The sequence below is a fragment of the Tachyglossus aculeatus genome, unplaced genomic scaffold (genome assembly GCF_015852505.1).
Source record: "Tachyglossus aculeatus isolate mTacAcu1 unplaced genomic scaffold, mTacAcu1.pri scaffold_176_arrow_ctg1, whole genome shotgun sequence".
Lineage (NCBI taxonomy): Eukaryota > Metazoa > Chordata > Mammalia > Monotremata > Tachyglossidae > Tachyglossus > Tachyglossus aculeatus.
In genome coordinates this window covers 70,953-84,023 of record NW_024044897.1, presented here as the reverse complement: position 1 = coordinate 84,023, position 13,071 = coordinate 70,953, and the positions used below count along the sequence as shown (strand labels likewise).

The window sequence follows — 13,071 nt, the reverse complement described above, 5'->3', positions numbered from 1 at the left end:
GGAAAGCCTGAAACACGAGACAGAGGAAAGAAGAAGACAGAGAAATCAATCCGTCAGTGGATGGTATTTCCAGAGCGCTTACCATGTGCAGAGCACTGCATTAAGCGCTAGGGAGAATATAGTCAACTAGAATGAGCAGACAGATCTCCCAACCCTTAAGGAGCTAGCAGTCTAGGGGGAAATAGCTGCTAGAGGCTCAGAGGGCCAGCATTCAGAAAGGCGAGTGAAAGAGAAAAGCAAGACAGAGGAGGAAGCACAGAGCATGGCGAGAGACAGAAGAGGGATAGAGAATGAGAGAGAGAGAGAGAGAGAGAGAGAGAGAGAGAGAGAGAGAGAGAGAGAGAGAGAGAGAGAGAGATTAGGGGACAGATGGAAAGGGTGCGTGTCTTTGTTAGGACTCACTCTGGAAAATGATTTTGAACGTCTTGTCGGAGAGCAGCGGGCTTGCGGGATAGAGAGTGATGGTGTGTACTGTGGGGAAAGGAAACAAACCATTATTTTCCTCGTTTGTTTGCCCATCCATCCGTCCACCCGCTTCCCGGAAGGACTGCTGGAAGGACTTGGCTTCCATATCCAGCCCCCGGAGTCAGGGAGGAGGAGCCAAGAGAGGCCTCCTCTGGAATCTGGCCAAGAAAAGGGGTCGGGCCAGATGGTGTGGCATTACTTTGTTGGTTTTTGGTTTGTATGTTTGCTTGCTTTCCCCAGTGCCCTCCACTCCCCACTCACCGAGGAAGACAACGGCCGCAAATTTCACATCTGGTTGGATGCAGTTGGTATAGGCCAGAGCTTGGGACAAGAAAATGGGATGGAAGTCCCCAAAGCTCTTCATCTGGGGAGGAGGAGAAGGAGAGTGAGAGACCCCAAACCACCCCCAACCTCCTTGACGATGCGCCCCAACTCTCCAACTTCCACTTCCACTATAGGACACGGGGTTCTCAACCTCCTCCTGGTCCCTTTCGCAAATCAACCCCTCTAGACGGTAAGGTCATTGCGGGCCGGGAACGTGTCCACCAACCATTCAACTGTGCTCTCCGAGGAGTTCGGTACAGTGCTGTGTACGGAATAATTACCCAACATCTCACCGATGTGCCCCGCAAAAGGGATCCGCCCCCACAGTTACCACCCCAGATCCAAGGACACCCCCTCCCAGCCCCCGCCCAACCTTGACGTACTCACCAAGGCCGTCCAGATGGTACCATAGGCCGTGCTCTCCCTCTCTTCCCACCTCAACATCCATCCGACGACTCTGGAGTCCCTCCAGCCGGTATTCTGGGCCAGCCAGAAGAATGTATATCTGGCTTTCTGGAAACAGAGAACCCGAGGGGTTGGTGTCAGGGGGCGGCAGAGCCCCGGACCAGGGGCCCAGAGAGGATGGGTACAGTGGAGGGTGGGGGAGACTCACTTTGGCCACTGTCGGGTGCTCGTCCTTCAGGTGGAAGAGGATGGGGAGGAGGCAGCAGATCAGCTTATGATGGAGATGGGGTTTTGGAACCGTCAGACAGCTGCTGACCAGGGCTGCCAGCAGCTCCAGGGCTGCCACCCGCACTTGGGGTCTCTCCTGAGGAGAAATCCCCGGTGGAGTGTGTGGGAGGGGCAGGAGATGAGGGGAGGGCTGCGGGCACCGGAGCGGGGGCTGGGGACCCCAGGGCAGGGACAACGTAGGGACTGAGGTCTTCGGGGGGAGAGTAAGGAGCGAGGACATCGCAGGCATGGAGGGGGGGGGGAACGCAGTGCCGGGCGGGAGGTCGGCGGTGAGCCGTGGCTCGCCGCGGGTCTGACGAGCTGCGGAAGGGCAGCTGATGCCCCGAGCCCTTTGGGAGCTGTGGAAGCAGCCGCCTCTGGGCTCTGGCACAGCCGGGGTCGGGGCGGGAGTTCCCGGGCTCCGGGCCTGCGGCGGCTGCTCCCTTGTCCCCTCGAAACCCTCAGACTTACGTCGTCAAGGAACGGGTTCAGCATGAGGACGATATCCTTACGGAGGTGGCCGAGCCCCCGACTGCCCAGGCTGCGTGCGGTGAGAGTCGCCGCGTCCATGGCCGCTAGGAGCCCCTCCTGGTCCTCCTGGGTGATGCCCTCCAGGAGGAAGGGGAGCTGAGCAAGGAGCACTGGGTCCTGAAGAGACGAGGGCAAAGAGGGCGACGGTGAGGCGGTCCGCCCCGAGACGGCTCCCCTGGCCCCTCGATCCCGCCCCCGCCCCCCGACTGCCCACCCCGGGGCCGCCCCCGACCGCTCCCGGGAGTCCTTTGTCGCCCCGCTTCCCCTGCCCGAACTGGGCCCTCCCCGGGGGCGGGGTGCTCTCAAAGACTGTCCGGGTCGCGGGCTGGTGTTCCCCACGGCCCTACACCCTATGGGGGTGGCCCTAGGGCTGGGCCCCTGACCTTGTCGTGGTTGAGGGGCAGGCTGCTGAGGGCCTGCAGGCTGATGTCTCTCACCACGGGGTCGGGGTCCTTTAGGCCGTCCCGGAAGATGAACCGCACGACTTCAGGATCCAGGGCAGTCTCCATGCAGGGCGTCCAGATCAACTGCCACAGAAAACCGTGTCTGCGAGTGGACCGCGTAGGCGAAGGGGGCGGGAGTCTGATGCTCGGGAAGGCGGAGCCGGGACCCGCAGAGAGGGGGCAACGAGTGCCAACCTGTTTGGGACGGGGGCGGGGACCAGTACCTCCCCGCTCCCCTCCAACCTCTGCCCACCTTCTCACCCGGGGTTCGGGGTCCGGGGGTCCCTGGCTGAAGGTGACAGTGCCCACTGCGGATCCAAGCCGTCTCTCCAAGGCCCTGGACCCCTGTTCTTACCTCGGCCAGCAGCCCCATGGCCACACTTCGGCCCTGCGGGTCTTTCTCCTGCAAAGAGCTGGCCACCATTTGCAGGAGTTCGGCCACCATCGGGCAACTGCTCTGAACCAGGGTCCTGGGTGAAAGAGCCCCACAGGGCTGAACTCAGAGAGGAGGGCGGGAAGCCCCGGGGCCGGGGAATAGGAGCTCGGGGAGGGCCAAGGGTAGGGCAGTTAACTGCGGAGGCTACTCCCCACCCGCTCGTCCAGACCAATTTCTTGGGGGATCCTGCCCACCCCCCTTCTCTCTCCCTCTCTCTCTCTCTCATACACACACACACACACACACACACACACACACACACACACACACACACACACACCCCTGGCCATAAGGGCCACGGCCTCCTGGAAGGTGTTGAGGGATGAGAACAGGTGCCAACCATCCTGCAACTCCATGGCTATGAAGCTCTGCCAACATCTTCTGGTGGACAGAAGCCCCCTCAGGGCCTCCAGGGCTGTCCTGAAAGCAACGAGGGTTTGGGGGTTCAGGGCGGGGTGGGTGATGCGAGAGGACCAGAGGGTGTCCATCAGTCCTGCCGATTCTGGGCATGTCCCCAAAAAGTCTTGTCCTGTCACAGGTAAGCCCTACTCCCAGGGGTAGGACACACGAGACTTGACCTCCAAATCCCCCATCCCTGCCATGTTTGGTCCCCAGCCCAGCAGGGTCAACCTGGACCAAGAGCTCCCTGGAATTTCTGCCATCTCCGGCCTCCCAGACCCACGGCCCATCGGCTCCCCAGCCCCCTGGAGCCCCCGGCCCCAATTCAGAGTCCTCGAGGGATCTGTCCGGTGATCGGGGGATGAGCCATCCTCACTTGGAGTATCTCTTTCACGGGTCCCCCTCCCCCAGCTCCACATCCCTCCAGTCGCTCACCTCCAGAGACTGAGGTCAGAGGGGACGGTGGGCTCCACGGCCAAGAGCACTCGTTCCCCCACCAGGCCCAGCTCCAGCACATAGTGGATCTGGATGATGAAGGCCAGGAAGAGCTGGGGGAGGAGTCGAGCCACAGCCTCCGAGTATTCCACAGCAGAGAAGCTCATATAGCGTGTTCACATCCTGGTGGGGTGGTACATGGGCTCAGCCAGAAGTTCCCCCCAACCCGACCTGCCCTCTGGCCTCGGTCCACGGCTCCCTTTGACCCCACACCCGGGGACCACTCTGAGCCGAAGCCCCGGGCAGGGTTAGGCAGCACCCAGCTCGGTGGCCCCTCTCGGGGCTTGGCCTCCTGTGCCCTCGAGGACAGCCCCCGACTCCCACCCCTGGCGCCCTGGGCAACCTCCCCAGGCAGCAGGGGATGGGTCGGAAGGAGTGGGAAGAGGTGGGGCAGGGGTGGGGCTCAGTGCTAAGTGCTGCGGGCTCCAGCCAGGCCTGCCCTTCGATCCGTTCTTCTGGGTCTCACCGCGATGGATCCTCGGGTTTGCCTCTCCCATTCGGTCCCGTTGCTCTCCTCAGGTAGAGGTCGTACCAACACTCTACGGAGCAGTTCCCGCATCATGCAGGAGGCGATGGAAGCATCCGCCCCGACAGATTTCCAAACCTCAAGGACCTGCCTGTAGAGCCACAACCCGGACTCAACTTTTCCCACCTCTCCCCCGGCAGCGGCCCAGGATCCCGCCCCAGAGGGGACCAAGGCATTGCGTGGACCCTGGATTGCAGCCTTGGGGGCCTGGGAATCTCCTCACCACTCACCTGCCTGCACCTCCTACCCAGGACCGGCCCCTCAGGAGGAGACCAAGGAGAGCCGAGGCCCACAGGCTCCATACAACTGCCGAAGTTCTCCCTAGGCCCCCACCCCGGAGGTATCCGTTGTCGTTCATCCCGGGTCTGTCCCAGCTGGGGCCTTTCCGTCCCGAGGAGACGGGGGGCGATGGTGGCCGTACCTGTTCAGAGGTATTGAGTACTCGAGGAAGACCTGCACTGTCTCCCGAGTGTGGTGACAGGCCAGCAGGGTCAGGGCTTCCTTGAAGAGGGTCTTCCCAGCCTGGGGGTCGGAGGAGATGTGGTGCTCCAACACGCTCCTTGCCAAGTCGGCCGCCTGTAGGTCAGTGGGTAGGCAGACGGTCAAAGTCGAACTCGACAACCCCGCCAGACATCCCTTCCCGTCGTGTCCCCCACTCCCACCGACCCCCCTCCGCCCCCAGCTCATGAACCCTGCCCGGCCCGGCCGTCTGGGCCCCAAGCAGCAAAGCGGTGAAGGCCCCACCGCCTCCCAGGCCCAGGTCTGCTAGTCTGGCTCCAGTCCACAGAGCAGGGGACCGGAAGTGCTGGCGAACTGAGTGGGGAGAAGCCGCAGAAGGGAGAGCGAAAGACTCCCGCTCCTCAAGAACCTCCAGTGGTTGCCCGTCCACTTCCACAGCAGGCGGAAACTCCTCACCAGTGGGTAAGCACACCACCACCTTGCCCCCTATTTCCTGCTGATTTTCTACGACAACCCAGCCCGCGCACTTTGCACTTCTAATGCCAACTTCCTCACTGTACTTACTGTATTCAAGGTACTCACTCTACCTCCATCTCATCCAGACTTCCGCCAACCTATCGCCCATGACACACCTCTGGTCTGGAACGCCCCCTCTCCTCAGATCCGACAGGCAATGACTTACTGAAGGCACATCTCCTCCACGAAGTCTTCCCTGACTAAGCCCCCGCCCTCTGCTCTTCTCCCACTCGCTTCTGCGTCACCATGACCTGCTCTCTTTATTCATTCCCCCAGCCAGCCGGTCAGCCAGCCAGCCCCACGGCACTCACGTCCGTATCTCTCATTTTTTGCTTTCTCTTACTATCTGTCTCCCCCCTCTAGACTGACAGCACATGGTGGACAGGGAATGGCTTCATTTGCTGTTATATCGGATTCTCCCATTCGTTTAGTACAGTGCTCTGAACACCGGAAGTGCTTAAAAATATGATTGACTGACTGATTTTTCCTGTTCTTGGATGTTTAGTATTGTTCACTGCCCTTATAAAACTCCCATTTTTAAAAATTTGATGGACTCATAAATAGATATTCCAATGAGTCCTGTCCTGTGGAACGATTTTGAGTATTGCCCCACTGCGCTACTGCTCGTTCAGCTGGGCGTAACCGAAAATCAATCAGGATTGGGTATTCGGAAAACTATTTTATGTGCACACCGCCACGATTCCCAGGGCCACATTTCACCTGCAACGGTACCCTAAGAAGTTGTGTTGTGCAACAGGGACATCATTAAATAGTACAGACACACGGGAAGATAGAAAAGTAGGAAAATGTAGGTCTCAGAATGCCTAATCCTTTGGTTTCCAGATCTGGAAAAATTGCCATTGCAGATAAAACGTGCCAGTTTTGTGGAGATGACAGATGGGGAGAAATGATATGTTCACTTTAGTTACTGATTTCTATTCGTTCATTCCTTCACTCAGTCATTCAACCGCAGTCATTGAGCACTTACAGTGTGTCCGGCACTGTACTAAGCGCTTGGGAGAGTAAACTAGAACAACCAACAAACACATTCCTGCCCACGACGTGCTTACAGTCTTGAGGGGGCGACAGGCATTAATATAAATCAGTAAATGATAAATAGATAAAAAGTAAATAAATTACAGTTCTAAGCAGATTCATACCGATGTGCCGGGGGGATCAGAGTGAAGATGAATGAATGAGCAAGTGAGAGCGGCACAGAAGGGAGTGGGAGAAGAGGAGAGGAGGGCCTAGTCAGGGGAGGCTTTTTGGAGGAGAAGTGTCTTCACTAAGGTTTCGAAGTGGGGGACAGAAAGTATCTGAAGCAGAGAGGCAGCGTGGCTCAGTGGGAAAAGCCCGGGCTTGGGAGTCAGAGGTCGGGGGTTCTAATCCCGGCACCACCACTTGACAGCTGTGTTACTTTGGGCAAATTACTTAACTTCTCTGTGCCTCGGTTACCTCATCTGTAAAATGGGAATTAAGACTGTGAGCCCCAAGTGGGACAACCTGATAACCTTGTATCTATTCCAGGGCATCATCCCCGTCAGTTCTTCCGTACATTCAACTCCCTTCTCAGGCCCCCGGTTCCTCCCCCTCCTCCTTCCCTCACCCCCAACGATCTGGCCTCCTACTTCATTGATAAAATTAAATCCATCAGGTCCGACCTCCCCAAAGTCACTCCCCCACCTTCTCCAACCCCTCGGCTCTCAACACACTCTCTGCTACTCTCCCATACTTCCCAGCGGTATCCTCAGAGGAGCTCTCCTCCCTCCTCTCAAGTGCTACTCCGGCCACCTGTGCTTCTGACCCCATTCCCTCTCATCTCATGAAATCTCTCGCTCCGTCCCTTCTCCCCTCCTTAACTTCCATCTTCAACCGCTCACTCCCCACTGGTTCCTTCCCCTCTGCCTTCATACATACCCATGTCTCTCCCATCCTAAAAAAAAACCCTCTCTTGACCCTACCTCACCTTCTAGTTATCGCCCCATCTCCCTCCTACCATTCCTTTCCAAACGCCTTGAACGAGTTGTCTACACGCACTGCCTCGAGTTCTTCAACACCAACTCTCTCCTCGACACTCTCCAGTCTGGCTTCCGTCCCCTACGTTCCATGGAAACTGCCCTCTCAAAGGTCACCAATGACCTCCTGCTTGCCAAATCCAACGGCTCATACTCTATCCTAATCCTCCTCGACCTCTCAGCTGCCTTCGACACTGTGGACCACCCCCTTCTCCTCAACCCACTATCCGACCTTGGCTTCACAGACTCCGTCCTCTCCTGGATCTCCTTTTATCTCTCCGGTCGTTCATTCTCAGTCTCTTTTGCAAGCTCCTCCTCCTCCTCTTCCCAACCCCTTACTGTGGGGGTTCCCCAAAGTTCAGTTCTCGGTTCCCTTCTGTTCTCGATCTACACTCACTCCCTTGATGACCTCATTTGCTCCCACGACTTCAACTATCATCTCTACGCTGATGACACCCAAATCTACATCTCTGCCCCTGCTCTCTCCCCCTCCCTCCGGGCTTGCATCTCCTCCTGCCTTCAGGACATCTCCATCTGGATGTCTGCCCGCCACCTAAAACTCAACATGTCCAAGACTGAACTCCTTGTCTTCCCTCCCAAACCCTGCCCTCTCCCTGACCTTCCCATCACTGTGGACGGCACTACCATCCTTCCCGTCTCACAAGCCCGAAACCTTGGTGTCATCCTCGACTCCGCTCTCTCATTCACCCCTCACATCCAAGCCGTCACCAAAACCTGCCGGTCTCAGCTCCGCAACATTGCCAAGATCAGCCCTTTCCTCTCCATCCAAACCGCTACACTGCTCGTTCAAGTTCTCATCCTATCCCGCCCGGACTACTGCATCAGCCTCCACTCTGATCTCCCATCCTCGTTTCTCTCCCCACTTCAATCGATACTTCATGCCTCTGCCCGGATTGTCTTTGTCCAGAAACGCTCTGGGCATGTTACTCCCCTCCTCACAAATCTCCAGTGGCTACCAATCAATCTGTGCATCAGGCAGAAACTCCTCACCCTCGGCTTCAAGGCTCTCTATCACCTCGCCCCCTCCTACCTCACCTCCCTTCTCTCCTTCTACAGCCCAGCCCGCACCCTCCGCTCCTCTGCCGCTAATCCCCTCACCGTGCCTCGTTCTCGCCTGCCCCGCCGTCGACCCCCGACCCACGTCATCCCCCTGGCCTGGAATGCCCTCTCTCCCAACATCCGCCAAGCTAGCTCTCTTCCTCCCTTCAAGGCCCTACTGAGAGCTCCCCTCCTCCAGGAGGCCTTCCCAGACAGAGCCCCCTCCTTCCTCTCCCACTCGTCCCCCTCTCCATTCCCCCATCTTATCTCCTTCCCTTCCCCACAGCACCTCTATATATGTATATATGTTTGTACATATTTATTACTCTATTTATTTATTTATTTTCCTTGTACATATCTATTCTATTTATTTTATTTTTTTAATACGTTTGGTTTTGTTCTCTGTCTCCCCCTTCTAGACTGTGAGCACACTGTTGGGTAGGGACTGTCTCTATATGTTGCCAACTTGTACTTCCCAAGCGCTTAGTACAGTGCTCTGCACACAGTAAGCGCTCAATAAATACGATTGATTGATTGATTGATTGCTTAGCACATTGTAAGCGCTGAAGGAATACCATTACAATTACTATTGTTGTCTGTCTGATATGAAAGAGGGCGGGCATTCTGGGCCAGAGGGAGGATGTGGGCGAGAGGTCGACGGCAAGATAGAAAAGATCACGGTAAAGTGAGAAGATTAGCGTTAGAGGAACGAAGCATGCTGCCTGGGTTGAAGTAGGAGAGAAGCAAGGTAAGGTAGGAGGGGACAGAGCGATGAAGTGCTTTAAAGGCCAGGGTGAGGAGTGTTTGTTTGAAACAAAGCTGGATAATAATACAATAATAATGATGATGGAATTTGTTAGGCGCTTACTATGTGCCAAGCACTGTTCTAAGTGCTGGGGGGATACAGGGTGATCACGTTGTCCCACGTGGGGCTCACAGTCTTAATCCCCATTTTACAGATGAGGTAGCCGAGGCTCAGAGAAGTTAAGTGACTTGCCCAAGGTCACACAGCAGAAATGTGGGGGAGCCGGGATTAGAACCCATGACCTCCAACTCCCAGGCCCGTGCTCTTTCCACTGATAAGCCCCAGCTGGAATTTCTTGGGGAGTGGGGAAACATGGTCTGAACGTTTTTGCAGGAAAATGTTTCAGGAAGCAGAATGGAGTGTGGACTGGAGTGTGGAGAGAGAGGAGGCAGGGAGGTCAGCAGGAGGCTGTTACACTAATCAAGGAGGGATAGAATAAGTGCTTGCATAAGTGTGATAGCCGATTGGATGGAGTGGAAGTGGGGATGGGGGCGATATTGTGAAGGTAGAATTGAGGGAATTGATTGCTGGCCGGACTGTGTGGGTGGAAGGGGATAGAGGAGTCGATGCTCATGCCAAGGTTATGAGCTTCCTGTGCCCATCTTCCAGGAATTTTTGTGATATTAAGCATTCCATTTTCTGTTGAGTTTCTTTTGGTGAGGATGGGACCCTGTATATATGGGTGCACGGTGGGTCTCCAATTTAGACGTGGCAAATGAGAGAATGCCTTCCTGTCTGGGAAATCCTCAGCCTAATGGTTGAGCAGCCAAAAAGGCACAATGGGCTCAGGAAAGGATTTGGATAAGGCAAAGGTCCAGGAGCTTTCTTGTGTGATACAATTACCTTCTAGGGCCCCACCTTTAGGGAAACGGGGAAGTAGCCGGAGTAGTATTTCCCTGTGGGAGCAGGGGGATCTGACTACCGCCTAATTGTGACTTGAGGAGAGTGAGGGAGGTCTCAGGTGACAGACAGCCCCAAGACCAGGAAACCATAGAGCATCCCCAAATCATTTATTGGTCATCATGTCCGTCTCCCGCTTCTAGACTGTAAGCTTGTTGGGGACACAGAATTTGTCCACAGACTCTACTGTGTGGTACTCTCCCAAGCTCTTAGTCCAGTGATCACTCGATGGATACCATCGATCGATGGTGCTGGCTTACATCAGAGGGACTGGCTACAATCAGGGTTTATTGTATTGGTTAAGCACTTGGCATGTGGCAGTCACTGCACTTAACGCTGGTGTAGGTGCACGATTATCGGGATGGATACAGTAGCTGTACCACATAGGGCTCAGTGTCTTGATCCCCATTTTTCACATGAGGGAGCTGAGGCCCAGAGATGTGGAGTGACTTGCTAAAATCACACAGCAGCCAGGTAGCAGAGCCAGGATTGGAATACAGGCCCTTCTGTCTCCCAGGCCTAGGGGCGAGGAGACACTGGGCAACTCTGCCTCTTTCTGTGATTTGTGTTACACCACTGTGCCTTGTGTCTCTCAATTGGTCTACAATCCCGAGCCCCCCACCCCAACACGCCACTCACTGCCTGACATCAAAGGTCAATCTCACTCCCAGCTCCTCCCTCCTCAGACCCCTCCCTCCCCCCACCCCCGGGTTCCTACCTGATTTTCTAAGGCTGCGTTCACCTGAAGCAGGATGGAGAGTATCCGCATTGCCTGCCCCACCCTGGTCAGGTTGGGGCTCCTCAAACAATACAGTACTTGGAGGGAGAGATCACTCAGCTGGGCCGAGGTTAGGTTCCTGGTCCAGGACTGGTGGGAGGAGAAGCGGGGGTCAAGGAGCGATGGCACATTCTGACCACTTAATAGTAAGAACAATGATACCAATAATACTAATAGTACTTGTGACATTTGTTAAGAGTTTACAGTGGGCCAGGCACTGTATAAAGCTCTGGGGTGGGTCCAAACAAATCGGGTTAGACATAGTCCCTGTAGCACCTGGGGCACACTTTGTCAATCCCCATTTTCCAGTTGAGGGAACTGAGGCCCCGAGAAGTGAAATGACTTACCCAAGGTTCCATAGCAGACAGATGGCAGAGCAGGGATAAGAACTCGTGGCCTTCTGACTCCCAGGCCCCCTGGCCTATCCCCTCCCCACTCTCGCCTCACATAGTAGGGAGACCCTCCCCTCCCCGCCCTTCCCCCAGCCTCACACCTCCGGCCCCGGAGAGGCCCAGGCCCAGAGGAATGACCAGGCCCAGGGAGTGTTGGCTCTTACCACCAGATCGCCGTGGGACTGGGATCCGTAGAGCTCACTGAGCACGAGATCAAAAGCACCCGCTCTGGGAAGGAGGGAGAAACCCCGCGGTGAGAACTCGCTCAGTGATGATGATGATGGTATTTGTTAAGCGCTGACTATGTGCCAAGCATTGTGTCTGGGTCTCTTTGCCCCCTGCCCCCAATTCCCTCCCCCAGACACCCCGCCAGCTCCAGAACATTCTGAGGACGGGGCTGCACCCGGCCCCTCGCAACCCCCCTACCAAAAAAACCCCCCGAAAAACCCGGCCTCTGCACCCCACCCTCCATCTCCTCTTTCTATTAACTTTGGTTACGGTACTTGCTATGCGCTTACTCTGTGCCAGACACTCTATTAAGCGCTAAGGTAAACAGAAGGTAATTGTGTTGAACACAGTCCATGTCTCACATGCGGGCTCACAATCGATCCCCATTTTCTTGATGAGGTAACTGAGGCATGGGGAAGTGACCTGACTTGCGCAAGGTCACCCAGCAGACAGGGGCAGAGCAGGGATCAGAACCCAGGTCCTTCTGTCTCCCAGGCCCGCACTCTGTCCACTACCGTGTCCCAGGCTCCTCACCGTTGCTCATCACTTCCTCCTTGAACTCTGTGTCCTCGGGGGCTGGAGCGACCCGGGAGGTGCTCATCACTTCCTCCTTGAACTCTGTGTCCTCGGGGGCTGGAGCGACCCTGGAAGGGCGGGCGAAAAGCCTTCTGAAATGAGCCTTTCGGGCCCATTCCAGGTAGCGCCGCATCCTGGAGGTCTCACTCGCAGAAAAAATTCTCCTGGAGCAGTAGGAAGAGTTGAAAGAGAAGGAGATGTAAAAGAGGGTTGAAAGAGGCTCCTGGAATGGGGCACCTACCTCTCCCAGTCCCCGGCCTCAGCCTCCCCTCGAAGGTTAAGAAAGGGGGGGGGGGAGTCACCTCCAGCACCTCCTATAACTGCCGCTGCCCTCCCCTCCTCCCCTCCCCTTAGCCTCCTCACTTCTCCTGCTTCTCAGCCCCTGCTTCCCCTCGGCCCCCAGCCCCTGGCCCCAGACTGGACCCCCGCCCGTTCCCCTTCTCTTGTCCTCCCAGCTGAGTACATCCCGGGCCCACGGACACAAGAGTGGACTGACCGGATGAATCGAGACATTCCGCTGATCGTTATCACTCGACGCTACTCTACTCTGCTCTACTCTACTGTTCGCTAATCTAACTAAAGTCCTCTTCCCTAGCCCAACAAGTCCCCCCCCAACCTAGCCCCTCTCTAGCCCCCCTCCCTAGCCCACAACAAGCCCTCCCGCCTCTTCCTAGCCCTCCCCAAACACCTTCCCTCAACAAATAAACGAAATCCTTCTTTTTCCTCTCTACAATCCAATCTACTCTCAAGCTCCGAACCACCAAACTACCACCGAAAGCACCACTAACTCTTCAACCACTACCAACACCTCGGCCAACGGTCCAGTGAACACTTCCTGTCCCCAACGGTCAGACCCCTCGCGCCCGGGCTCTGACGTCAGTAGTACATCGCAATCGGTTGCCAGGCAAGGCTTGAGCCCCTCTCCTTTTCGCTCCCCCGCCCCTCCTTTCCTCCTCACGATACCCCCCGCCCCCGCCCAACCTATGGTCTCTGACCTGCAGTCTTCGTCCATGTGTCCTGAGTATCTGCCTTTTCCCGGCTTTCTTTGTGGA

General features: G+C 56.3%; 1 protein-coding gene across 1 annotated transcript; it reads right to left on the bottom strand.

Moving 5' to 3' along the window:
- Window positions 1–586: 586 nt before the first annotated feature.
- LOC119923334 (maestro heat-like repeat family member 5) lies at window positions 587–12,135 on the bottom strand. The gene is given in 16 exon segments (XM_038742760.1): window positions 587–623; window positions 723–829; window positions 1,177–1,302; window positions 1,403–1,558; window positions 1,933–2,109; window positions 2,376–2,519; window positions 2,791–2,905; window positions 3,148–3,291; window positions 3,706–3,861; window positions 3,863–3,888; window positions 4,232–4,382; window positions 4,713–4,867; window positions 10,764–10,913; window positions 11,380–11,441; window positions 11,978–12,039; window positions 12,098–12,135. Coding segments are annotated over 16 exon segments (1,806 nt in total).
- Between the last annotated feature and the right edge of the window lie 936 nt (window positions 12,136–13,071).